The sequence below is a fragment of the Trichosurus vulpecula genome, chromosome 1 (genome assembly GCF_011100635.1).
Source record: "Trichosurus vulpecula isolate mTriVul1 chromosome 1, mTriVul1.pri, whole genome shotgun sequence".
In the NCBI taxonomy this organism is placed as follows: Eukaryota; Metazoa; Chordata; class Mammalia; order Diprotodontia; family Phalangeridae; genus Trichosurus; species Trichosurus vulpecula.
The window spans coordinates 430,428,789-430,455,520 of record NC_050573.1 but is presented as its reverse complement, the minus strand read 5'-3'; the positions used below and the strand labels follow the sequence as shown (position 1 = coordinate 430,455,520).

General features: G+C 41.0%; 1 protein-coding gene across 2 annotated transcripts in view; it reads right to left on the bottom strand.

Annotated features, from left to right (window-relative positions):
- The window catches only part of LOC118834825 (regulator of G protein signaling 7 binding protein), a 125,278-nt gene that overhangs the window by 34,397 nt on the left and 64,149 nt on the right, over positions 1 to 26,732 (bottom strand). For both annotated transcript variants that reach the window (XM_036742266.1, XM_036742267.1), the window contains exon 3: positions 18,768 to 18,898. In XM_036742266.1, coding sequence (XP_036598161.1) covers positions 18,768 to 18,898 — 131 coding nt within the window. The remainder of the gene's footprint in view (positions 1 to 18,767; positions 18,899 to 26,732) is intronic.

Here is a 26,732-nt window from a genome sequence, read left to right as displayed (position 1 = left end):
ATCATTGTACCCCCAGCCAGAGTACCTTAGATGCTAACAAAAATAAAAATAATTAACATTTATATAGTACATTAAGTGTCTTACAAATACTTTTCTGACAACTATTTGTGAGCTAGACAGTACAAGTATCAATATCTCCATTTTAGAGAAGAGAGAACTGAGGCTCAGAGATGTTAAGTGACATTCTCAGAGTTACACTACTAATAAATGTCATATTTGGACCTTCACATGAATCACTGGACTCTATAACACTGCTGGGAGGCAGAGCAGCACAGTAGAAAGAATGTTAACTTTTGAGTCAGAGGACCTGGTTCGAATTCTGATACTCCCACTTCCCACCTATGATACCTTGTGCAAGTTGTCTGGGCTTTGTTTTCCCCATTTGTAAAATGAAGGTGTTGGATTAGATGACCTCTACAAGTCCTTTCTGGTTCTAAATCAATTATTCTATGATCTTCTCACTACATCTTTCTATCATGCCCTCCAAACCATGACACGGTAGCAATGGACAGAACAATAAGGGATTCCAGGCACCTTTCATAAAGTTATGGAGAACAAAGCATCAGATCCATCAGCCAATTCATATAAAACAAGCTGACTGATTAGTATCATTTGACCATACTGTGTTTACTTTATGTACACTTGTGCTTAGCTGTGGAAACCACCTAGGGAATTATTTTCTGATTATGTGGTCTACTGTGGTGCTGAAATTAATTGCACACCTAATTCAGCACAGAACAAGCATTTCATAGTTGTGGAGCACTGACCTCAGAAGAGTATTTGCATCTGGCCTCCAGGCAGAGCACAGCAAGGCTGTGTACCAGCCACCCACAGCTCCTGGGTAGGGGCAGCCTTAGGCTTCAGAGACTGGAAGAAGCAATGAAAATCTGGGAAAACAGGTGCTGCCTGTTTCAATAGTCAGATCCACTTTCTCTTGAACCTCTAAAAGGCAGGGTCACCTAAGCTCCTGTGAAATACCTATGTTATATTCCTATGAATACCCTGTGAAACAGAGCAGGGAGGCCATGATGGATGTCATGTCTATCTAAAACCTACCATTTTTAAGTTTTCCCTGAATTCTCACAAAGGGGCCCCGCCAACTGTGACTAGTAAGAAGACGCACTGCATCGTAGTCTAGGTCTGACTTGGGCCATGGTAGCTTAGGTCTGGTATTGGAACCAAATTGGAACCTACATTTGTAGGTCATTCAACAGTTAACAAAGGGAAGTTTATAGCCATAGCATAGAAAGGACACTCAATAGGGATATAGCAGATAGAGAGTACTTCCCATGTCCCCATCCCACCTCCATTCTGTATGGAAATCACCTGGTCAGCAGGGCAGGCTATGGTTACTCAAGCAGCCTTGGGACATTCACTAAATATGAGGGCCTGAAAACACATAGGTGGGTTTTTTATGCCCTTACATGATCAGCTAAGCATGAGGCAAGCAAAAAGCAATTATAAGTTACTCAGCATAAGTGCTGGGGACAACCTCTTGCCTTTTAGGGAAAGAGCTAGCCTAAACTACATGGCAAGGGGAGTGAAAGGGGGAATTCTGAGAGACATGCTATCACATCCCACCCCTTGGTAGGAAGGCCCTAAAGGTCTTCTAGAAGGCCTCCCACCATTTGAATGGTTTTAGGACCATTCTTGGGAATTCAAGGAACCTTCCATAAGCAACACTGGAGGAAAAAGAAAGGAAAGAGATTTAAATTTTAAAAGGCAGAATAAAACAAAATAAACAAAAATATAATGGCCCCTTGGAGGAATGATCAAATGTGGAGGAGAATGAAGATAAGAAATCTTAGACTTTCATTTTTTCCCCTTAGAAAGACTAGGTCCTGGATCTCAATGATCTAGTCCATGTAGTGGGTCAAACACCACATCTTTTGCACAATGCACAAATTCATCACAATGAGCCAGAGGAACACCAGGAAAATCAGAGACACTGCTGATGATGACACATCCAGCATAGTAACTTATTTTTCATCACAACTTAGAGTCATCTGCAGTAAGGCAGCTAAGAGAGTAGCACATTTTCCAGCAATACCTCTAAGTCTTCATTAGCATCACTCCTTTCAACTGTATTGTTAACAGTCCAATCAAAGCCCTCTGCTTGCACTGCATATTTAAACCACAAGCTCTGTCTCTAACCATTCAATATGCTGTACTAGCTTACATACAACCTTTCTATGCTGGCTATTCAGATTCTCTATGATGATTAACAATAAACAAGGGCTAGGAAGCCTGGAATTATCTTTTTTCTTCCTATTAGCATGTTCTAGCACCCACTGAGCTGATTTATAGTTATCAATAAGATTCACTGAGGGGGCTCTTCTTACAGCATCAAATAGGCACTTGACACAAGGTGTTACGACACTATATTTGGCTCCTCAATCACCTGATGGTCTGTATTTGCATGTCCTTGCCCCACTTCAACCACAATATCAGCCCATATGCTATCTTCTTCCAACTACCAACTATGTCAACTCTTATAGTTTGGGGCTGATTTAGGCTGGTCCTCAAGGTAGTTCAAGCAAGATACTAGAATGAAATAACACACTCATAAGTCACTCAGCAGTTAATAAAAGAACATTTCATGAGTCATACCACAGAAAAGATACTCAACAAGAAAATGTGCTTAACTCAGGTAGACAACCTCCCTCCTCTCATCTCCATACAGAAGTGCATCAGATCAGGAAGGCAAGGACTGGTGACTCCCTTGGCCTTTATCAAGTCTGAAAGGCCCAATTCCAATAGGCTTGATTTTTTATGCCTTCACATATCCAAATCAACAACTACTTAGTAGCTAAGGTGACATGATGTATAGGGTACCTGGCCTGGAGTCAGGAAGACCAGAGTTCAAATCCAGCCTCACATACTTACTAGTTTTGTGACCCTGGGTAATCTTTCTTTGCCTCAGTTTCCTCGTCTGTAAAATGCTGATAAAGTACCTACCTCCCAGGACTGTCATGGTGATCAAATGAGATAATATTTGTAAAATGCTTAGCACAGTGCCTGACACACAGTAAGTGCTATGTAAATGTTGGCTATTTACTTATTTATTTATTTGACTTGGCTTGAGCCTTAGGCTATTCGAGTCATGAGGACAATTTCCTTACTTTTGGCGGACAGAACTAGCCTAATCTATGTGCCAGGAAGTTGAGAAACCCTGGCAGATATTGATCCAATCTTGCACTGGCACCATTGTTCCTTCTGGGAAAAGACTCTTGTCACTTTTCATTATTTTATCCTTAGTACTTAGCACATCGTCATACATATTCCAGGCTTTTATTCAAGATTTTTAAGCGAATTGAATATGCATGTGAACATTCCTCTTACATTTTTTACATTCTTTCAAAGTGGTTTCACAACTTCCGATCTCATATTATTCTGACAGTGCTTCATGTGAGCTAGGGATTAACATAAGGGTTTTAAATAAGAGGAAATTGGAGCAGTTCTAGGAGACTTCCTTAAAGTCCCTGAATATATTAGTTAGAACTAAAATTGTGGCTTGTGGACTCTGACTGTCAGAGATCCCAAGACCCTGCCCATAATTATGTCATCGAGGATGACCTAAAAATGGGACTGATTTGTAGTATTTCATTTCTGTGGATTCCATACCAGACTGAATCAGCCCATGGTGTGTGTCTCCAGGGGTGAGGAACCTTCGGCCTCGAGGTCACCTGTGGCTTTCTAGGTCTTCGGGTGTGGGCTTTTGCCTGAGTCCAAGTTTTACAGAACAAATAAGGGGATTTGTTCTGTCTGCTCTTGAGGCCACAAGTTCCCCACCCCTGACTCTAACCTACGACACTGATGCTACCTGAATGGGACCTGAGGTAAATGGCTGCATCTATGTAGTCACTATATATACCTCCTTTTCTCTTTCTCTTAATCTTCCTCTTCCTTGTTTCCTCTTATTTTCTTATTCCCCTCTTCCTTCTCCACTTCCTATCTTCTTCTTCCTTCTGCCTATACATTAAATCCATAGTGGTGCCATTTAGCAGTTTCATTGGGAGCACGAAGGATTAAAATAGAGGCTGACCCTTGCTCTCTTGCAAAGTCAGCCTCAATTTAATGACATTCCTTCAGACAAAATTAAATCCTTCCTGGATCCAGAATTCAATAGCTGCTGTTAGTACCTAACCACTGAACATCAAATTGTAATTTTCTTGAGGGCAAGAATATGTCTCTATGTCCTTTAAATCCATAACATGACTGAGAATACAGTGCTCTGAACACAGTAGGTGCTCAGTAAATTCTGTGTACTGATTCACTGTGAAGGTTGTCCTTTTGCCCAAGTACTAAACTTGGCCCCCACGGTCCCCAAAGTGTATCAATCACCTTGGCTAGCATTCCCTGATTTTTTCATTCACCCCACCTCACAACGTGGATGACAGATGGGGAGGGGTTATTATTACTATGACTTATTCACTGCTTTCAAGTCATGCTGCCCCCCTCCCCGCCATGCACTGAAATGTAAGGCTCTTTTTGTGTATTTTCTATGACGTCTTCCAACTCTGTGTGAGCTGTTGTTTTCTCCCTGTCACCATGCTCTTATTGCATTATAAATGTATTTTAGTCTTTGCAATGCGTGTTTTTTTATTTGACTCAGATATTCCCTTATACTGTTCCTGTAACTCCCTTAATCAGATGCTGAATCCACTGGGGCCTCTGTAGCTAATGCTCTTTTCACAGGGCCTGAGTTCATTCGGTATTTTCCAGGACTCTGATTTATTTGTTACTCATTAGACCATCTTGGGCTTCCTTGGTCCCAATAGGTTTTGAATTGACTTCTAACTTTGTCTTGGCATTTCTCCATCCTTTCCCTGCTGCGATTACATTTCATTTACACAGTATTATGTGTGTATTTGTCATCATGGCACTGAAATATCTTGGGGAATGGGAGTTCATGTTTTCATGGACACTAGGGAGGGGATGGAGAGTGGAGACATTCTGAATGGAGCTCAGTTACTTGACATGATACACTGTCTCTGAAAAGGGAGACCAGACAGGGACACAGTGACAAGGTACAGAGAGAGAAAAAATAAAAAGAAGAAAGGAGAGGTAAATGATGAGCTCACCTGGGTTGCAGGGAATAATTAATAATAATAATAATTGATATTTGCAAACTACTTTAAAACTTCCAAAACACTCTATTTCATATGCCTCACAACAACCAATGAGACTGGTGCTGTAGGCACTTCTTGAGGGCAAGAATATGTCTATTTTTCATAAGAGGAAACTGAGCCTCAGAGAAGTCAGGTGACTTGCTCAATGTTAGAAAGTTAATAAGGGTATGAAGTAGAAACTGAACAAAGGTCTCCCTGAATCACAATTCGGCCCTCTTGTCTGCTACATCAGTGGCTTCAACCTCAAATAGAAATTCTAAACCCTCAGAAAGTATCCCTGCTGGCTGCCTATGGACTGAGAGAACCACATATTTACATCATCTATGTTCTTGTTTATTTCTTTTTATTTTGTTAAATTCCATGATTTTTATGTTTGTCAAATATTTCCTAATTACATTTTAATCTGGTTTGGGGACACTGAGGAAGGTCAAACCATGAGCCACCTACTTAGTGCTCATCACACAGCCCCTTGAAATGGAAAGTAGGGTTAAACTGCAGGGCTCTAGCCTCTGGGATTACTCCCCGCAGGTGTAGAGGCTGCCTGAATTGAAGGCAATGGGCTGAAACAAGGAAGGTCAAAATCAAGATCGCGGTCACCTGATTCCTTTAAAATGGTGCTTAGATTTCCTGAAAATGATAGGAATAAAATTCACAATCTCACTTCTTCCACAGCATACAATTCGATTCAACAGCCCTTATTAATCACCTGGGGGATGGAGGTGGGGTGGGCAGAGAAGGGACACATAAGCTCCAAGTCCTGGAAAGGGAAAGTGTAAACCAGTCTACTTGTATCACATACCATTGGTACTCAGACTTTATGCTATTCAGTAGGCACTGGAGATACAAAGAGGAAAATGGAGCAATGCCTGCCCTCAAGGAGCTTAAATTCGGGGGGTGGGGTTTGGGAGGGGCCATACACTAGGAATATAAAGATACAATTTTTAAAAAGTCAATACACAGCATATTCTAGGTGGGGAAAGCGTTAATGAGTGGGGTAGAAGGGCCAGGATGAAGGTGGCTCCTCATTACCGAATGAAGCTGCGCTTGAGCTAAGGGTCTAAGAAGCAGAGGCGAGGGGCACGCTGCTCCCCAGGTTGCCCTTCTCACTTTCTATCATGCAACAGAAACCTCTTCACCCAAGGAGTAACACTGTACCCCTGGACTTCTCCCATGAGAAATACCCTCCATCTCTATGGCTCTCCTTCCACTTGGCAGGGGGCTCAAAGAAGTTCCATTTTAAGGAGGCGACCCAGGTTAGCCACATCTCCCATCCTCCCAAGTCTGGATTTCTGAATCTCTGGACTTTCTGTACCATCCCTCTTACTCTGCCCCTACTACTGCACTCCCTGGGCTAAAGCGCCTTCAGATCTTCCCAGTCCCCACTCCCTTTCAGCTTTCTTTTACATCCCCCTCCGCCATTAGAGCCATTAGAATGTAAGCTCCTTAAGGGCAAGGCTTATCTTTCTTTGTGCTTATATTGATATTGAGGCAGCTGTCACAGTGGGTACAGCACTGGGTCTGGAGTCGGGAAGACCTGAGTTCATATCTGCCCTCACTAGCTATGTGACTCTGGGCAAGTAACCTATCCTCTGTTTACCTCAGTCATTTTGGTCCTCTTTGAGAACAAAGAACAACCAACCTCAGTTTACCCATCAGCGAGTGATAAAAGCAACTCCCTCCCAGTTTTATTAATAATGATAATGATAAAGTGCTTAGCACAGTGTCCGGCACATAGTAAATCCTACATAAAATGTTGGCTACCATTATTACCTCCCAGGGAGATATTTGTAAAGCACTTAGCATTATATGCCTGACACATAGTAGGTCCTATATGTTAGCTACTGTTATTATTCCCAGGGCTCAGAACAGTGCCTGGCACATAGTAAGCGCTTAATAAATGCTGGCTGATTGTAGCTGATGTTGACTGCATTCCAGGCTTGGGGTATGGAAATGGGAGAGGAAGGGACGTGTGGGAGGGACAACCAGAAGGTCATATTGGCTAGAAAGTGGGATGTGTGAAAGAGAGCAATATGTAATCAGTCTAGAAAGAGAAGTTGGAAACAAATTGTAAATGACAGAGGACTTTCTACTTTAGACTAAAGATAACAGGGAGTCTCTGAAGTTTTTTGATCAGAAGAGTGACACAGCCAGCTCTGTACTTTGGGTATCTCTGTGTGGCAGCAGTCCGGGGGATGGACTGGAAAAAGGAGGTACTCAGAGGAAAAAGAAAAACACCGTGCAGTTCTCCAAAACCACTTTTTTACCTGATATAGCCTAACCTTCTTCCTTAAATACGGGTTTTTGCTTTACGTTATTGTAATTAAATGAAATCGGACTCTTAAACTAAAGTTTGTCTGGACATAGTAAGAAAGAACCATTTTAGCCTCATTTTTCTTCATTTCTTGGGCATTTTTTTTGATCTTGTGAAGTACCAAAGGCATCCAGGTAGACCATGCCAATCAGGCTTATTCAACCTCGACAACTCAGCAGGACAATATAGGAAGAAAGGAGGGAGCTCCACTGAAGCCATCATTAAGTGCTGAGGGTAATTATCATTTGCTTAATTGGCAGAGAGAAGCTATAGTCATCACAAATTCTAATCTCTCAGTACCCAACACTGGGGCTCACTTTAAAATTAGTTCAAAGACTTTCTTTTCCCTCTAGAAACGACTCATAAACACAGAGAGTGACCACTAGATGCCTTTGCTATATATATGGAAATTTTATATTATAATCACAGTTTGACATAATGAATGGTGTCTATGAGGTAGCAGGATGAGAGACAAATGAAGTGGACAGATTTGGTTTTCTCTCTTTGTTTCAACATTGCTTCCTAGCAACATTTTTTTTCTAGAGGTACCCACCAAAAGCCAGACTGATAGATAGTAGGGGGAATCATTTTCTGGGTCAGAATGCTAATAAGCAAAGAAACATAATAATAATAATAGTAATAATAATTTTGTTGTTGTTTCAGTTTGTCTGACTCTTCATGACCCCATTTGGGGTTTCCTTGGCAGAGATACTGGAGTGGTTTGCCATTTCCTTCTCCAGCTCATTCTACAGATGAGAAATCTGAGACAAACAGGGCTAAGTGACTTGCCCTGGGTCACATAGCAAGTATTGGATTTGAACTCAGATCATCCTGAGTCCAGGCCTCACACTCTAACCACTGTGTCACCTAGCTGCCCTAAGATCAGAATAGAAAACAACAATTTTCCTGGAGCTTTGGGGCAATGGAGCTGCTTGTGAAGTTAATAATCAGAGAAATTCCAGTTCTGCTAACTTTCTACATATTTGACCTTGCACAAGACACTTCATCTCTCTTGGTCTTGTCTCAGTTTCCTCATCTGTAAAATATGATTGATTAGATCAACTCCAAACCTCCTAATACTGCTTCCCTGCCTTTTGGTAAGGTTATAACAAACCGATGACAGATAATTAAGATGACTTCATTTAGAAAACTTCAGAGATTATCACAATGTGAGAGGTGGAAGAGACCTTAGAGAGCATCTATTCCAACCCCCCCCCCAATTTTACAGATATTGGAAACTGAGGCTCAGAGTGGTTACATGATTCAAATAATCACGGTCTCTTGGTGAATCTGTGGCAGGAGGGGGAGTCATGTTGAAGGCTTTCTCCCATACTTCACTGTCTCCCTACCTCCAGCAAGACGAGCTATCGAACATCTTACAACCCTTATGAACAAGTTCTTCCTAATGACTAACCTTTGTCCTTTTCTACAGCAGTGCAATGAGATTTTATTATTGTTATTATACATACACTGGAGGAAGGGAAATAGGTTCCTCAAGGCAATACTGCCCCCTTTCAGAAACATGTTTTTTGCGGTGAGGGAGAATAAGGGGAGCTGTTCTCTCTTCTAAATTGTATCTAGTTCAATTCAGTTCCTGGCTCCATCTTTCACTGTCCAAATAGATCTTTCCTTAATCACACATCTTCGTGTAATCTCCCAATAAGTAACATGAGGAGTAGGATTCATCTTCCCTACCCTTTAGGTTTTTGTTACTTTGCTTGCTTTCTTGAAGAAGCATCATTCATTCAGCCGGCAATGACTGATATTTTTCTCAAGTTCTCTACTTGTTTTCCCTCCTCAACATTTATGAATTAGAAAACACCCTCCTCTGAAAGCCTTGAGATGCTGCATCTCTTAATTCCCCCAAGTCTTCTCTTGAACTTTAATCTCCTCGTGCTGTAGTCTGTAAGCCCATTTCTTCCTCTACTGATTTCTGCCCATCCGTGGCCACTGGTGACAAATTCTCCCATCATTCTCAATCAGGGCTGTCCTGTCAGTCAGGAATAGATCTGGTACATATTATTATGCATGCAGGCTTCTGGGAACAGACAGAAGGTTATTCTCCAGTTTCCAATGACACTTTACCAGAAAGAACAGATAGTAGTGGCACCAGCTGATGTTTTCAGTGTTTTTCTGAGGACAGGAACATGAACTAGAAAACTACACAAATAAGCAAGGAGATCTAGTCAGTAATTATAGACATACTCACTTAGTAGCAATGGAGAAAAGAACAGTGGCAGGAAAAACTAGGAATGATGTTTATAACCCCCTACCATGTGGGTCCCTAGAAAACTTCTCTAGTCTAAAGCACCCTCTGAGTTAGCATCTACCTCAAATGATAGTGAACCTCTAACAATGTGTATTTTTACTAGCCAGCCAGCAAACATATGAATTCAAAGAAAAAGACATTTAATTAAACAACATGGCAAATAAGGTAAAAAGAGAAGAGTTTCCTTCATAAACACATGGTATATACTCTTTCATAGGTTACCAGACTCTAAATAGGCGATGGTACACGCACATAAAGAACATGCATAACCAGGGCCTACATGCAAAGGAAATATCATTGAGCAGAAAACAGGCATGCAGAGAGGGGCACATGCAAGAAAAACCCATATGGCCAGGGCACCTTAGACCTCCACTGGCGCAAAGCCAAGCCATCATAATATCATTATGCGGCTCTGAGTTAGGCACTTAATCTCCAGTCTCTAGTGGGTATTCCATTCTCTCTGCTGAATGCTATATCCCTAGCTCTTCCTTGCATTGCCTGGGCTAGGTAACCTGACTGGTATTTTGTTGGTCAAGCTGCTATCTTCTGGAGTGCAGCTATTTAGCCCCTGTAGCCCAGCTTCTTTCTGCTATGGTGTAATAGCCATAGAAAGCCTCTTGCTGACAAGGATAGTCTACTTTTAGCGCATTGCCTAGGGCTAGCAGCCACTGCTTCCATTTGGCAACTAGCAAAAGCTAGCAAGATCTTCCACCTTAATTTTAAGTCTATTCTTTTGAGCATCTTTGTCCTGGAGCCAACAATAGGTCCTTGGACCCAGGCAACTATTGACTTGATGTTAGAAAATTCCTTTTAATGCCTGTTAAGTTGCTGGTTGTGATTTTTCTTAATCTCCCCCCAAAAAACAACTCCCAACAATTTCAGGGACAATGCCCTCTAAAATCTCATAGGAGCTATTCTGGAACTGAGGTGACAAAGCTCTCTCACTGCCCATGATTCTCCTCAATTGACATGCAAATGAATTTAGGCATGAGAACAAAAAGGACTGGATGAAACTGACAGGCCATCTGTTTCCCCCCACACACATGCACACTATCCCATCCCACCCCATTCTACACCTCTACCTTTTTTAGGTATGTATAGTTGCCTGATACAAAATTGATTACAAACTTTATTATTCATACTACATTTACAACTTAGAAAATGTTTTAGATTTTTTTTTGACCACTGGATCTTAATGAAACTTTCTCCCAAGAAGTAAAGGAATTGTGATTTATTTCAATGTAGACAGTGGTCATATGGATGAAATCATGCATCTTCTGAAGTATCGCTTTGGTCATGAGAAACATGAAGACTGAAAAGAAATGGCCTCTACATATACTTACAGCTTCATTAATTTTAGGGGCTTTTGTTGTTCCATCATTTTCGGTCATATCTGACTCTCTGTGACTCCATTTGGGGTGTCCTTGGCAGAGATATTGGAGTGATTTGCCATTTCCTTCTCCAACTTATTTTACAGATGAGGAAACTGAGGCAAACTGGGTTAGGTGATTTGCCCAGGGTTACCCAGCTAATAAGTGTCTGAGGCTGGATTTGAACTCAGGAAGATGCATCTTCCTGACTCCACACCTGGCTCTCTATCCACTGTACCACTTTGATGCCCTGTAGGGACTTTTTGACAAACTTTAATTTCATGACAGACAGCTCCACATCCGACTTTCTATTGCTACTCGTTAAGATTACAGATCTGACAGAAGGCCACAAAAAGGGGCAAACATAAGGCCTGGAGAACATGAAATATGGAGGTTTTATTGTCCCTATAACTCTGAAATGATCATCTTGAAGTAGCTGATTGAAGCCCATTCCACAGCTTCCTAAGACCTTTCAAGGCTCAGATCTTCTGGGAGGTCTGCCTTCAACTGCTTCAGAAAATAACTCCAATGAAACAGTACTGCTCAGCCTTGGCTATATTTCATGATGATCACTCGTATTTCTGCTAGGCACATTCACAGTCTCCTTTCCATTCCTGTGCTTGCAAACACAAGCTAAGTCCAAGAGGTCTCATGAGCAAGAAACTTGTTCAGTCCTTATCTCTTTACAGAACCTCCATGCCAGGACAATTCATAAAATCTGAGAAAACATGTTGCAGAAAAGCGGCTAAGTTTGACCCCATAACCTCTCTGAATTTGGCTTCCTAGATCTATAAAATGAGAACCATAATACCTGCAATCCCTTCTCTCTCCAGAGCCCAAAGTGGTATCTCTGGGGTGGGGGTTGGGGTAGGGGTAGGGATGGACTGGGAAATGTTGGTATGTTTGTTCTTGCTGTACCTTTGGGGAAAATATTCCTTTGTCAGAGGTAATCCGACTTAAATAGTTAAATGAAACTGGGTTGCTTAGACTCCTAACAGGGAACAGCTTAGTAGGGGCTTGAGCCAGTGGCAGAGATGATGGATCCCATCCTCAACCTCCTAAGGACATAGGAGAACACTAGGTGAAGAGTGAAAATGTAATAGCCCTGGCACTTCAGGCAGCTGGGGCAAGAGTAATCACTGTGCACTGATTGCAGGCATCCACTAAAGAGAGTAGAAATGAAGGCCCAAAGGACCATCCTATGACTAAAGCGCAGAAGCTTTAGTCACTGGACTGTTATGATACCTATTTGTTTAAAAAAAAGAAAAGAAAGCTGCTCAGAGGCCGTTTTGTCTCATTACTGTTAATTGGCTGTGTTTCATATAGGTGAGGCTATCAGATACTTGGCCTTTAAGTAAAAGAGATGTAAGTGCGTGTATCTACTTTGTACTATCACGACCTTCCTGAAATAATAATTCATGGTCTTTTGTTCATAATCACCCAGCTAGAGAACCACAGTGAGAAAGCTAACTTTATGATCAAAAACACTAGACTGTCTTCCCTCCTCCACTCCTTAGGTAAAAAGGTTTGTATGAATCGAAACTTAGTTTTTAGCCCAAACATTTTAGTTAACCTCATCGGTATCATTTTCAGACAGTGCAGTATTATAAAGATATATAACCTTTTCCTGAATTTAAAATGATCACAATTAAAATTAAAACATAACAGCACATTTTATAAGGGTTTTCTTTTTCTTTTTTGTTCAATGGGAGAGGAAGTAAATACTTGTTAATTGAAAAAACTGGAATTGAATTAGAAAAAATAAAAGTATGTACAAGGCCTATTTATATTCCTGTAGGTATAGGTAAAACTCTCTAGTGCTCTGTCTACTCTAGTCTAATGGGACAAAGCAAATGGAGCTTCCTATGCCTTCCTCAGGGAAATTATTACTTTTTTTTAAATAAAGAGATTTTACTTTTGCTCTACTAAATTCCTATTTTTCTGCCTCATTGTGGCACAGAGATGACCCTAGGTTCTCAAATGCCATGGCCAATGGAATGCAAGCAGTAGATCACAAAAGTTGGCCTAACAAGCTGGAAAGGCATCATATCTGGGTCTGATGAGAGACTGTTGCCTAGCTAAGCCTGGAGAGGTTCAGGAGGAGGTTGGTCATCAACTGGATGATGAATTTTTGGGGCTGTGACAACTCAAGAAAATGTAAAAAAGGGGTGGAGTAAGAAGCTATGCTAAGTTAGCGGAGGGAACATCCTAAGATTTTGGCTAGTATGTCATCTTCAGGTAGGTGATATCTTCTTTTTCTGATTCATTCCCCCCCCACCCCAACTCTGAGTTTCTCTGTTCCCCATTGAACATTAATAATGTAGTACAATGAGGTTTGCAAAATGCTTACATATATCCTCTAACTGTCCCCCATTGCCAACCCTCTACTGACATCTTCATTAAGGGAAAAATATCTCAGAGACCTGCAGAAGTGAGTTTGAAAGCTTCTGACCTGGTGCAGGGAGAAACACATCCTGCTTGTGGACTGAATGATCTCAGATGTCTCTTTTTCCTCCAAATGTATGTTTCTATTATTTTATGGAGAGTTCAGAATGATGGTTTGGTTTATTACTAGTGAAGTTCTGAAGGGAAGTTACAAATAGGTTGGGTTGTGCAAGGGAAGAAAAAAATTAACCACACATGACTGCCTTTTAAATTCTTTCTTGTATCAGGAAGTAATTGGAAAACAATACCTTGTTTTTTTAGGTGTGGAGAACTAGTAATGAACGACACTCCCTGGAGTCTGTACCAAGTCCCTGAGTCAGGGAAATGCAGCTTACCACAATTAATCTAGAAGTTATTAAATAAGGACTTAATTTGCTAAATAAATCATTTTTGCTCACCCACCAGAAGATTATTCTCATTTCTTTCCTTTAACTTCAATTTCTATAATCATTCTTTTAAACCTTTCATGCCCCAAAAAAAATGCACCCAGGAAGGAGTTGGTTCATACTATCAATTACAGAGACATTCAATTGGCCTGGGATGAGACTTCCACTAAAGGGTCAATGGATGACCCAGATAGAAAGTCTTGTCTGTCTCTCACCAGCCAAACAGCCAAGCTTCATGCTGACATGCGTGGAGAGTCACATTGAAGCAAACAAGTATGAACACAAGTCACTGCTGTGGAGGCCTAGGAACACATATACATACATATTCATCCCACTTCCACAGGAAGGTGCCCAGAGCACCCACTTTTTTCCTACTCTTAGGTTCTTCCTTCCTCCACAATAGAAATAAGCCTAGGCTTTTCCAGCCCTGCAGCTACAGGGTAACATAGTTGTTCACAACAATTCAGCAAGCAGAGAAACACCGACTATAATCATTTCATTAAGATTGAGGACCACCTGGCCTTACCATCTGTCCTGCCATTGCTCCCTAAGGACCACCAGACTTTACCATCTGCTCAGCTATTGTACCTTCAGACCTCCCTCACCACCACATTGCTATCTACTTTAGAAATGTATCCTAAGGCCCTCTGGGCCTTGCCATCTACCCTGGCACAAGAACCCATGGACCCTGGATCTTTCCATCTGTCCTACACCTGATTTCTTCCATAAATGTTGTCTCCACCAATTAGAACAAGAGCAAGGATCGTCTTACTTTAATATCCATCCCTCCATCCATCTCTCTCTCTCTCTCTCTCTCTCTCTTTCTCCTCCTAACCCTACTCCTTTTTCCTTATTGTTTGGCACAGGACTTGGCACATAGTAAGTGCTTAAATAATCCTTTTTCATTTATTCATTAATGCATATGTTAAATCATTACCACAGCCATTAAGAAGGACATGACAATTTACTGCCTTATGGCTCCACTCACAACCCCTATGACTGCCTAGATCAAAGCTTCTTTCCTTGGCCACTGCCTCTAGGAAAGGGCTGCATCACTATAGTAGAATATAAGCTCCCTGAGGGCAAGAACTTTATATTTCCTTGTATCTAGAACTTAGCACGGAGATCAGCTCATCTATATGCTAAAACAATTGCCTGCTGATTAACTGATTCTTTGGCTCATGATGGGTATCATTATTTGTGGAGTTTGTTTGATATTTACTTCACACCTCCAACTTTTAGATTTGTGGTTGCTCAGAAGCCATGGATACAGATATGCCTGTATGTAGCTGGAAACCACTAAATACCCGTTGTTGCTCTTGACAACGAAGAGGAGGATGGCAGAAATTCTAGAATTATGGGATCATAGATCTAGATTTTGGGAGAACCCCAGAGGCCATCTGGTCTAATCCCCTCATTTTACTAATGAGGAAAATGAGGCCTAAGGAGAGACCTCAGTTGAGCGATTTATCTGAGGTCACATACAGTCTAAGGAAGAATATTTGCATAGATATACAAGGTGGTGGTTGTTGTTAAGTCATTTTTCAGTTGGGTTTGACTCTTGGTGACCCCATTTGGGGTTTTATGAGCAAAGATACTGGAGTGGTTTGCCATTTCCTTCTCCAGATCATTTTACAGACATAGAAACTGAGGCAAACGGGGTTAAGTGACTTGCCCAGGGTCACACATCTAGGAAGTATCTGAATCCAGATTTGAACTCCAGGAGATTGAGTTTTCCTGACTCCAGGCCAGGCACTCTACCCACTGTGCCACCTAGCTGTCCCCTACATATACAGTAGCATATGGCATTGAGGGGTTTCTTTTTCATTTAAATTTTTTTGACATGTTTCATAGTATAGCTTTTTCTTCTATATTCATATTCCCTCACCTTACAGAGACTGACAACCTGAGTCCAGTTCCTCAATTGGCACTCAAAACTCTCTGCAATCTGACCCCAAACTAACCATTAAAAGTTTTCTTCAGCTATTCCTCAATATAAATCCCTCAGTCCATGTGTAGGAAGGTCTTTCCACAGTACCTTCAAACCAGTGGTGGGATTCAGCCGGTTTGCCTAATTTTATGTTGAGTTTGGTGAACCAGTTGTTAAAATGGCACTTGTAATCAGGATTTTCTCTAAGGTGGACACCTGGGCAGCTGCCCAATGTGGAAATCACAAATTTACATTCCTTACTCTTTTTTAACGTTCATCTCAGCAACAGCATTTTCTGAGCTCCTGTAGTAATATTCACAGTCCACAGGTGAAAAAAACTGACAGAACAATGCTTGTAATATTTATTTATTCATTTCTTAAAACTCATTACACCTTTGATGAAATACTACATTTTAATTCTCTCGTTTTTGTTACTTCAGTAAACAAACATATAACTGAAGGAGGAAAAGTGGCAAACAACCAGGGAGTGATAAGCTGTCATTTATTTCCACTTTGTGTTATGCCCAAAGTTCCCCCCAGATATTATGAGTGTGCTGGTGTTCCCTGAAGGGTGAAACTAATAGGAAGCCGGGACATAGTGAACCGACAGAAATATAGATTTCAAGGGTTATCTTATCGTCCATTTCAGAAGACATGGAAGTAGATGAAAAAAAGAATTAGAATGGGTAGAATGAGTTTTGGTTCTACATATGTTCCAACACTGGCTGCTGTGATCACATGGCTGCTCTAGCTCCATAAGGATACATTTTTGTCAGGTATTATTTAATATTTTTTTCATTAATATTTTAAAACTCTTTCTTATAACATAATTTATGTTTTGTGTACCTCTTTTATTGTTCTTATTTGACTATTAAGTGCATGAAATATTAAACTACCTTTCGGTATATCTTTTTGTATACTTAAAATGATCATTAGGGCAGAGAACCGGTTGTTAACTTATTTGAATCCCACCACTGCTTCAAACCATCATGCTTTCTTCTACTCCAAGCCTTTGCTCATATCAATAGCCCTTCAGAGCTTCCTCTTTCCTCCTCCTCCTCCCTGGAATGCCCTTCCTCTTATTCAAATCCTAGTTATCCTCCTGGATGCAGGTCACATCCCATTTCTTCCCTATACCTTTCCATGACTTCCCTGCTCCCCCTCCCCCATTTGTCCTTCTTTCTTTGAACTCTGATCCTGGTAGGGACTATCTCTTATGCTTCTGTGGGGAGAGCACTGATTTTGTTGCTGGCAGGAATGAAGACTAAGAAGTTACTAACTCCACCTGTCTCTGCAGTCTTTTTCAATAAAATTCCAGAGCTGACCCATGACCCCTGGGCAGCAACCCAAGGTATGACAGTAGTTGAAAGGAGTCTCAAAGAGAATGTTCTCAACATAACCTCAAAGTGCATACTGAGTCTAAGGAGTAGCCTAAGGCAGAAAGAAAGCAGTTTAAAAAAACAGCCTAATGACCAGAGCTGGCTTTTTGAAAACTGGATAGGTGTGGCTACTATGGGGGTACTTCATAAGACTTTAAGACAGCAGCCCAACCAAGAGAATGAAAGTAATAGCATCAGAGAGTACATTTTCTCCAACCAGCAAGAAGGTGGAAACAGGGGAAATGCGAAAGGGCCATCATGTCCCAGAAGTAAGAACTTTAGATTACTCATTCTTCATGTTAGAGTCCATTTTCCCCTTGAAAATTTGATTTACATGAAGCACAACTTTGCAGCATGGTAGCACATCATTTATTGCGTTCACTAGAACAGTTGATTATCTTGGTGGCCCTGAAATGGGTGTAGCAAGTGGCAGGTTTCAGCTGGGCTACTGCCCTGCAAACATATAGCTTTGGTTAAGACCATAGCCTTCAAGCTAGTAAGGACTTTAGAGGTCTTTTAGTGTATAGCATCCTTATTTTAAAGACTAGAGAACTGAGGTCCAGAAAAGTTAAGTAACTTAATGAAGGTCACACAGATAGTAAGCAGCAAAGCCAAATTCTCCTGGGTCTAACCCCAGTGTTCTTGCCACTTCACTGTACTTTGCCCACATGCCCTCTTCCAAGAATGTCCCTAGTTGTATGTTTCATGTTTCTATTCCCATTGGTGGTATATGAGTCCATGGGAAGATATACCTCTGTGTGTGTGTGTGTGTGTGTGTGTGTGTGTGTTTCTTCTTGTTTATTTCCCTATGTTTAATTAAGTGTCTTCTGAACAAGTGTATCCTCTTGCTGGTTTGGTAAAACAGACAAAGGCAGAGGCTCAAAATCTTTGGATTTGAGTGGATGCTGACCCAAAATACGACTTGAACCTTAGGGCAACTTTTCAGGTAGAGGGTATGATCAAGCAGTACATTTCTTGTAATTTCTGTCAATACTTTGTTCTATTTTACATTTAAATGTCCTCAAATTAAGTACACGAATGTGTACAGTTAAGTACACCAATGAATGAAAGAATGGCTGAATCTTCCACATTTTCTCTTAACCACCACTCCTCATTCTTTTTTTTTGCATGTGTGACAGGTATATAATTTACCCCCAAAATGATATAGACTGTTCTGGAAAATGGCACACCTACCTTTAAAAGATCTCTGAATGTTTCATGGAGCCAATGGGGTTGTGTCTCTATGTCTCTACACATGGTTGTGGGAGAATAAAGTCCAATAATTATTCCCACTTTTGGGACTGTTGGTTCAAATAATCAGTATATCTGCATATACGATTGCATACTTAGAGGGACTGATAATTTAGCTCTTTTCTCAGTGTGTGCTGGTGGCCTACACTGATAGTCTGTCCTTATAATTATAATTCGTAGTGGGTAGGATCCACTCTATCACCATATACAGGATCTGAGAGTTCAAATGATGCTGCATATGGACGGTTTGTAACAATTTCATCTGCATTTCTGGCAGTTGGTGAAATGAGATACCTTTCCGATGAAACTGAAGAGATCCTAGCAGACATATGGATTTTAGCATCTCTGTGGTGTACATTTCTAAGCAACACTGCAACTGGATGTAAAGCCTGCAGATTTCTGGATGTATCTCACCATCTTCTGGGCTGTAATAAAAAAGAAAGTGGAAAGTTGTTAATACCCTTAAAGTCTCACTTATCAAACTTCAGTCCCACTCAAGAGAGAAGTGTTACACAAGGATTCCTGAAAGCATTTAATCTACGGTATCCAGCCTTGCAAACAAATACTGCTGACACATCTTTCACTTAAAGTGCCCTTCTGACTAACAGCTCCTTAAACAAGCATCCCAAGGGTTTCTTTTCTCCCTGCAGTAGTATGGGAAATTTTAAATCACAAAGGTTTTAAATAATTTAAATACCCAGGTATTCTAAACCTGTCAACGCACATTTCCAGACTTAAAAAAAACAAACACAAACCCTAATTTTGAAAAATCCTCTACCCTTCCGTGAACCATTTGTGAAGATGCCTCACCGCCCCTCCCCACCCCCATCCCTAACTAAATGAAGTAGAATCAAGTTTGGGAGGCTACTATACTGTTCTAACCATATTTCTATTTATTTCCCTCCACATATTCTATATTCCAGCTAAACTGAATTATTGCATGTTCCCAGAACCTGACATCCCTCTCACCTCTGCCCATTGGCACAAGCTGTCCCCCAGAGCTGGAATGTATTCCCTTTTCATTTCTATCTTTCGGAATACTTATTTTCCTTCAGACGTTAGCTCAGCAGCTTCCTACAGGAAGTTTTTTTCTAGATTCCCCTATTTCTCAGTGGTTTGTCCTTCTTCAATTTAGCATATGTATATAAAACCAGCTATTTACTCAAAAGTATCCCTCCAATAGAATGTAAGCTGCTTGAGGGCAAGGTCTTTTTTGTTTTTGTTGTTTTCTCTGTATCCCCAGTGTTTTGGACACTTAATAAATGCTTGTTGAATTTGATTTAATTGAAAATAATTATGATGATTTTCAACACAAAGTTCCTCTAAAATCAGATGACCAGAAAATAAAGATATGAATTTACTTGTACCAAGATTAAGGTGCTTTCCAGACTATTTTCCCTTCTGTAACATGTAACATGTTTCTTTTAATTGAGACATAATCTTTGTAAATAGAAGGGTGGGGTGGGGGAAGGGGAGAGAGGAAAGAGGAGAAGGGAAAAGAAAAGGGGAAAAGTGGGGAGAGATGGAAGGGGAAAAGGGAAGGGTAGTGGGGAGGGAGTAGGGAAAGGAAGGGTAGAGGAGAGAGGTTGGGGGAAGGAAGGAGGAGAAAGAAGGGGAGAGGGGAGGGAAGGAGATTAATGAGAAAATTCTGGTATTGTAGATTAGTAAAATCAAGCTGTACAAATAGTGAATTTACTTATAGAAGTAGTCCAGGACATTATGCTGAAATCCTTGTGGCTATCTCAAATGTGTATGATAGTCTTCCCTTCTGATTTTAGTTCACTGTTTTCACTGATATATTTCACTCACAATGAGAAAGTTCCCACTACTAAGGCAGATGGACCTCTTCTCCCCTGATAAGGTTACATCCGGTATGCGACAGAGGCAGAGCCTGAATTCAGGTTTCCTGACTCTATACCCATTACACCACTTTGCCTCTTTCTCAACAACTCTTCCTTTCTGTTAATTAAGTGCAAAGTGAAATGTACCAGCGGCTACAATCATACTATTAGGCAGTTTTGTTTAACCTTTTGAGGAATGCATTTTGTCAGTGAGTTTATATGAGTGCTGGTGGGTAAGTGTTTGCATCAAAACAAAATGGAAACCCCCAAATTAGTTAATTAGTTGTAAAAAAAAATAGAATATATAAAAAAAGAGTGATAGCATGACTGAGAGGATAGAGGATTGGCCTTGGAGTCTGGAAGACCTGGGGTCCAGTCCTGCCTCTGACACATACTAGTTGTGACATCCTGGTAACTTAAGCTTTCATTTCCCCCAAGCAATTCCCTAGGATCTAGTTGCAAGTAATTTAGAGATCCAGTTGTGGATGAAATTTACATACTGGGAAGTCCCTATAGTGATGAAATCACAGATCCAGGCTAAAAAAATAAAACAGGTAGGTAAGGTAAAATATTTGGACTAATTAGGGGGCATCACTTAAGTTTTGGGGGAGTATTTTAAGTAATTTTTCATTCCTACAAAATTGTATATTTTGGAATAAAGCAAAAGAGCACAAGTTAAATTTAAGAACAGGATAGGGGGAGAAAGGGCAGAAAGCTCAAAGGTTAGTTGGACCGCATTTCTGCTTAAATTGCATCTTCATTTCTCAATGCCATTCATCTAAAAATGCTGACCATGTTTAATTAAATAATGCAGGGGCTGGATTTGTCTTCTGCCTTAAGTGGGTCAGTGGCAAGATATCAGATGTAATTATTTTGAAAAAGATGGCGTATATGTTTTTCTAAATTCTGGAGGCTGTTTCCTAAGGAAAAATCCAGAGTGGGGGAATAGTTGGTCCTTATGCAGCACTTCGCAATCACAATTAATTCTGATTTCCAATGACCATTTAAGAAATGAGGAAAAGCGCTTCCGGAAAACCATCTGATTACATAAGTCAGGAAAATGGACCTGTCCATAGCTGAGTGTGTGATGGAGGATGTAGGGAGTGAGCCAACTGTGGGAGAGACAGGTGCTTCAACATAACTACATCCCATCGAGTCCTTTGCTATGCCTCCAGCTGAACAGAATAAGAGCAGCTTCCTCTCTCACTTCTGTCTTGGAAGTACTGCCCTAGGCAAGACTTTGAAGCAGGCAAAAATGTCTTTGGTGAATGTCCCACTTTCTCTTTCAATGCTTTTCCCTTTCAACATTTCTGTGATTAGGTGCCAGCATGAAGGGCCTTCCAGCTGCTGTCCAGCTGTCCACTGCAGGGCTACATGCTCTTAATCTTCCTTGACCATCTTCACTCTGCTCCACCTAAATTCATTTGCCCTGAATCCCTTTCTCAGGGCCTTGTTATCCTCCAAAATGATACTAAGTGATCATGGTTAATGTACTAATTAATACATCAGAACTTTAACAGGGGTATTTGAGAGGCTGTACTTTAACCCAAAGGTTGGCTAGAAGGGCTCATAGGAGCCTAGCTCTAGAGCTGGAAGGGCCTCAGAGGCCGGCTAATCCGACCTCCTCATTTTACAGATGAGAAAATGGAAACCCAGGAGGACGGAAAATCAACTTGTCCAAGACCACAAAGATAATTATCAGCAGATGCAGGATTTGAACCCAGTCATTTTATCTCAGAGCCAGTGCTTGTTCCTTGTATCTTGCTGCTTCCCAAGGGGCATATTATTCGGCAGGCCAACCTTTCAGCGCTCCTCAAATAAGGCCACCTTGGCAGCCGCTTACATTACTTCTGTGTAGGGCTGGCTGTGCTGCCTCATGCAATAGAATTTAAAGCATATTGTATATTATCTCATTTTACAGCATGCACATAGATGCAATAGAAACTGCTGGATATATGATAAATATGATGGGAAGCACTCAGTAGCTCAGGATAATATCATATTAAGAAATGAAATATTACTGTTTATAAGAACTAAAAACCATGTCTCTAGGAGCTCTTTTCCTAAAACATAATCCAGTACTTCAAAAGATCTCTGATTTCATCATCAGGGATATGCCAACCACTGACCACCATGGTGCCTCCATTCATCAGTGGGAGGTTTCATAATGTGGTCAAATAAAAAGCTTATTACCTGATGACCAGTCTTCTGGAGATGAGGAAGGATGGAAACAAGCATATACCTCAGGCATAGCGCTAAGCTGTTTTTGCCAGTATTATCTCACTTGATCCTCATGGGAGGTAGGTACTACTATTATTCCCATTTTATGAGGAAACTGAGGCAAAGAGAGGTTAAGTGACTTGCCCAGTTTCTTTTTTATTTATTTAATTTATTTAATACACTTAGTTTTCAGCATTGATTTTCACAAGAGTTTGAATTACAAATTTTCTCCCCATTTCTACCCTCCCCCCTACTCCAAGATGGCATATATTCTGGTTGCCCCATTCCCCAGTCAGCCCTCCCTTCTGTCACTCCACTCCCCTTCAACCCCTTTTTCCCTTACTTTCTTGTAGGGCAAGATAAATTTCTATGCCCCATTGCCTGTGTATCTTATTTCCTAGTTACAGGCAAAACCTTTTTTCTTTTTGAACATCTGTTTTTAGAACTTTGAGTTCCAAATTCTCTCCCCTCTTCCCTCCCCACCCACCTTCCCTATGAAGGCAAGCAATTCAACAGAGGCCACATGCATATCATTATGTATAACCCTTTCACAATGCTCATGTTGTGAAAGACTAACTATATCTTGCTCCTTCCTAACCTATCCCCCTTTATCCAATTTTCTCCTGTGACCCTGTCCCTTTTCAAAAGTGTTTGCTTATGATTACCTCCTCCCCCTATCTGCCCTTCCTTCTATTGTCCCCTCTTTTTTATCTCCTTCCTCCTTCTTTCCTCTGGGGTAAGATACCCAAATGAGTGTGTATGTTATTCCCTCCTCAGGTACAATCCAATGAGAGCAAGATTCATTCATTCCCCCTCACCTGCCCCCTCTTCCCTTCCTACAGAACTGCTTTTTCTTGCCACTTTTATGCAAGATAATTTACCCCATTCTATGTCTCCCTTTCTTCCTCTCTCAATATATTCCTCTCTCATCCCTTAATTTGATTTTATTTTTTTAGATATGATCCCTTCATATGCAACTCACTGTGCCCTCTGTCTATATATCTGTATATATATATGTATGTATATTCCCTTCAGCTACCCTAATACTGAGGTCTCACGAATCATACACATCATCTTTCCATGTAGGAATGTAAACAAAACAGTTCAACTTCAGTAAGTTCCTTGTGATTTCTCTTTCTTGTTTACCTTTTCATGCTTCTCTTGATTCTTGTGTTCGAAAGTCAAATTTCCTATTCAGCTCTGGTCTTTTCACTGAGAAAGCTTGAAAGTCCTCTATTTTATTGAAAGTCTATATTTTGCCTGGGGAGCATGATACTCAATTTTGCTGGGTAGGTGATTCGTGGTTTTAATCCTAGCTCCACTGACCTCTGGAATATCGTATTCCAAGCCCTTTGATCCCTTAATGTAAAAGCTGCTAGATCTTGGATTATTCTGATTGTGTTTCCACAATACTCAAATTGTTTCTTTCTGGCTGCTTGCAGTATTTTCTCCTTGATCTGGGAGCTCTGGAATTTGGTGACTATATTCCTAGGAGTTTTCTTTTTGGAATCTTTTTCAGGAGGCGATCGGTAGATTCTTTCAATTTCTATTTTGCCCTGTGGCTCTAGAATATCAGGGCAGTTCTCCTTGATAATTTCTTGAAAGATGATATCTAGGCTCTTTTTTTGATCATGGCTTTCAGGTAGTCCAATAATTTTTAAATTATCTCTCCTGGATCTATTTTCCAGGTCAGTGGTTTTTCCAAGGAGATATTTCACATTGTCTTCCACTTTTTCATTCCTTTGGTTCTGTTTTGTAATATCTTGATTTTTCATAAAGTTACTAGCTTCCAATTGCTCCAGTCTAATTTTTAAGGTAGTATTTTCTTCAGTGGTCTTTTGGACCTCCTTTTCCATTTGGCTAATTCTTCCTTTCAAGGCATTCTTCTCCTCATTGGCTTTTTGGAGCTCTTTTGCCATTTGAGTTAGTCTATTTTTTAAGTGCTGTTTTCTTCAATATTTTTTTCAGTATTTTTTTGGGTCTCATTTAGCAAGTCATTGACTTGTTTTTCATGGTTTTCTTGCATCATTCTCATTTCTCATCCCAACTTTTCCTCTACTTCTCTAACTTGCTTTTCCAAATCCTTTTTGAGCTCTTCCATGGCCTGAGACCAGTTCATGTTTTTCTTGGAGGCTTCTGATGTAGGCTCTTTGACTTTGTTGACTTCTTCTGGCTGTATCTTTTGGTCTTCTTTGTCACCAAAGAAAGATTCCAAAGTCTGAGACTGAATCTGAGTCCATTTTCACTGCCTGACCATGTTCCCAGCCAACTACTTGACCCCTGAGGTTTTTGTCAGGGTATGCCTGCTTGTAGAGTACAGAGTACTTTGTTCTAAGCTTGAGGGGATGTGCTGTTGTTTTCAGAGCTATTTCTATACAGCAAGCTCTGCCACACCAGTGCTCCTCCACCCCAAGAATTGCCAACCCGGACCGTGACTCAGATCTTAAGCAGGCTCTGACTCCTGCTCTGATTCACTACTTAATTCCTCCCACCAGGTGGGCCTGGGGCTGGAAGCAACTACAGCTGTAATTCTGTAGCTGCACCACCCCCACTGCCCCCTGGGTGGTGGCTGAACCATGAACTCCTTTCACTCTGTCCCCAGCAGCTTTTCCCACTAACCTTCTCTGTTGTCTTTGGTGTTTGTGGGTTGAGAAATCTGGTAACTGCCACAGCTCACTGATTCAGGTGCTAGGGCCTGTTCTGCCTGGCTCTGGGTCTGATTGGTCCTGCCGCTGCCCACACTGGGCTCTGCTCCACTCCTCTCCCAGTTCCGTGTGATAGACCTTACTCAGCAACCATCCAGGCTGTCCTGACCTGGAGCCCTTCTCTCCTCTGCTATTTTGTGGGTTCTTCAGTTCTAGAATTTGTTCAGAGTCATTTTTATAGGTTTTTGGAGGGACCTGGTGGGGAGTTCACGCAAGTCCCTGATTTCCAGCCGCCATCTTGGCTCTGCTCCCTCGACTTGCCCAGTTTTACCCAGCTAGGAATTATATGAGGTCATATTTGAACACAGGTCTTCCTGACTCCAACCCTAGTACTCTACCCACTGGGTCATCTAGCTGCCTCTCTGAGCTTAGCCAGACTAGTCCTCAGACTAAAAAGTCCACTGTCAGGCCCAAAGACAAAGGCATTCCAGATTCGTAAGAAGCGCCAGAGTGAGGACTCTAAGGTCAGTTTTTGACCTCTACACCACACTGAGGCAGTGGAGGAGGAGTTGAGTGGACAGTCCCTAAGATAGACAATACAAATAATAATGAAAATATCTTGAAGATAAAATTTACCTCATCCATTTATACTACATCTAGAGAGCCAATATACTTTATGTACCATTTTAAGATGAGCAAAATAGAGGCAGAATAGTCTATTTATTACAAATAATTGTTATCAGAGGTAGAAGCACCTCTCACACATATAGCTGTGGGATTCTGGGGAAGTCACTCAATCTCTCAATGTCCCAGGAAACTCTAAGGAGAGAAGGTGCCAACCTGCACTGGCGGAGGGAGATCCAAATCGAGAACTCCCTACACGGATGAATAATTTTTTTAGTTACAGATGACATTTAGAGGAGAGGAGGCATTACATAGTTGTATAGTTAACAAGCATTTATTAGGCAACAACTAGCACTGTGTTAAGTGCTGGGATGAAAAGAAAGACAAAAAAAAGTCCCTGATTTCAAGGATAGAGCATTGAAGTAAGAGTCAGGAAGACCCGGCTGGGTTCATGTGCTGCTTCAGACATATCCCCTTCTACTGCACAGAAGCTTTACATAACACCTAGATTTTAGAGTAAGAAATAGGACTGAGTATGTCCAACCTAAAGTATAATCTACCCAATAGAAATCAATGCAGCTGCTTTACATTTAGAAATGGATAGCATGGTACAATGTAAAGAACACTCAGCTCTGGAGCAAGACGACTTGAGTTCAAATTCTGCCTCTGAAGCTTACCTGTGTGACCTTGGGTGTGTCTGGACCTAGTTTCCTCTGTAAAATGAGAGGGCTGGATTAGATGGCCTCTGGGGTCCCTTCCACCTCTAGATCTAAAAGCCTTTGACCTTTTGGTCTATCTGAAACAATTAGGAAATATTTGCTGTGATGTTTTGCAAAAAATGTAATTTTTTTTGGCTTGGAAAACTGAAATAGAAAGAAGAATGACTAAAAGGAAGCAGCAAAGTTAAAAATTTTTTCTAGTGAATAAAC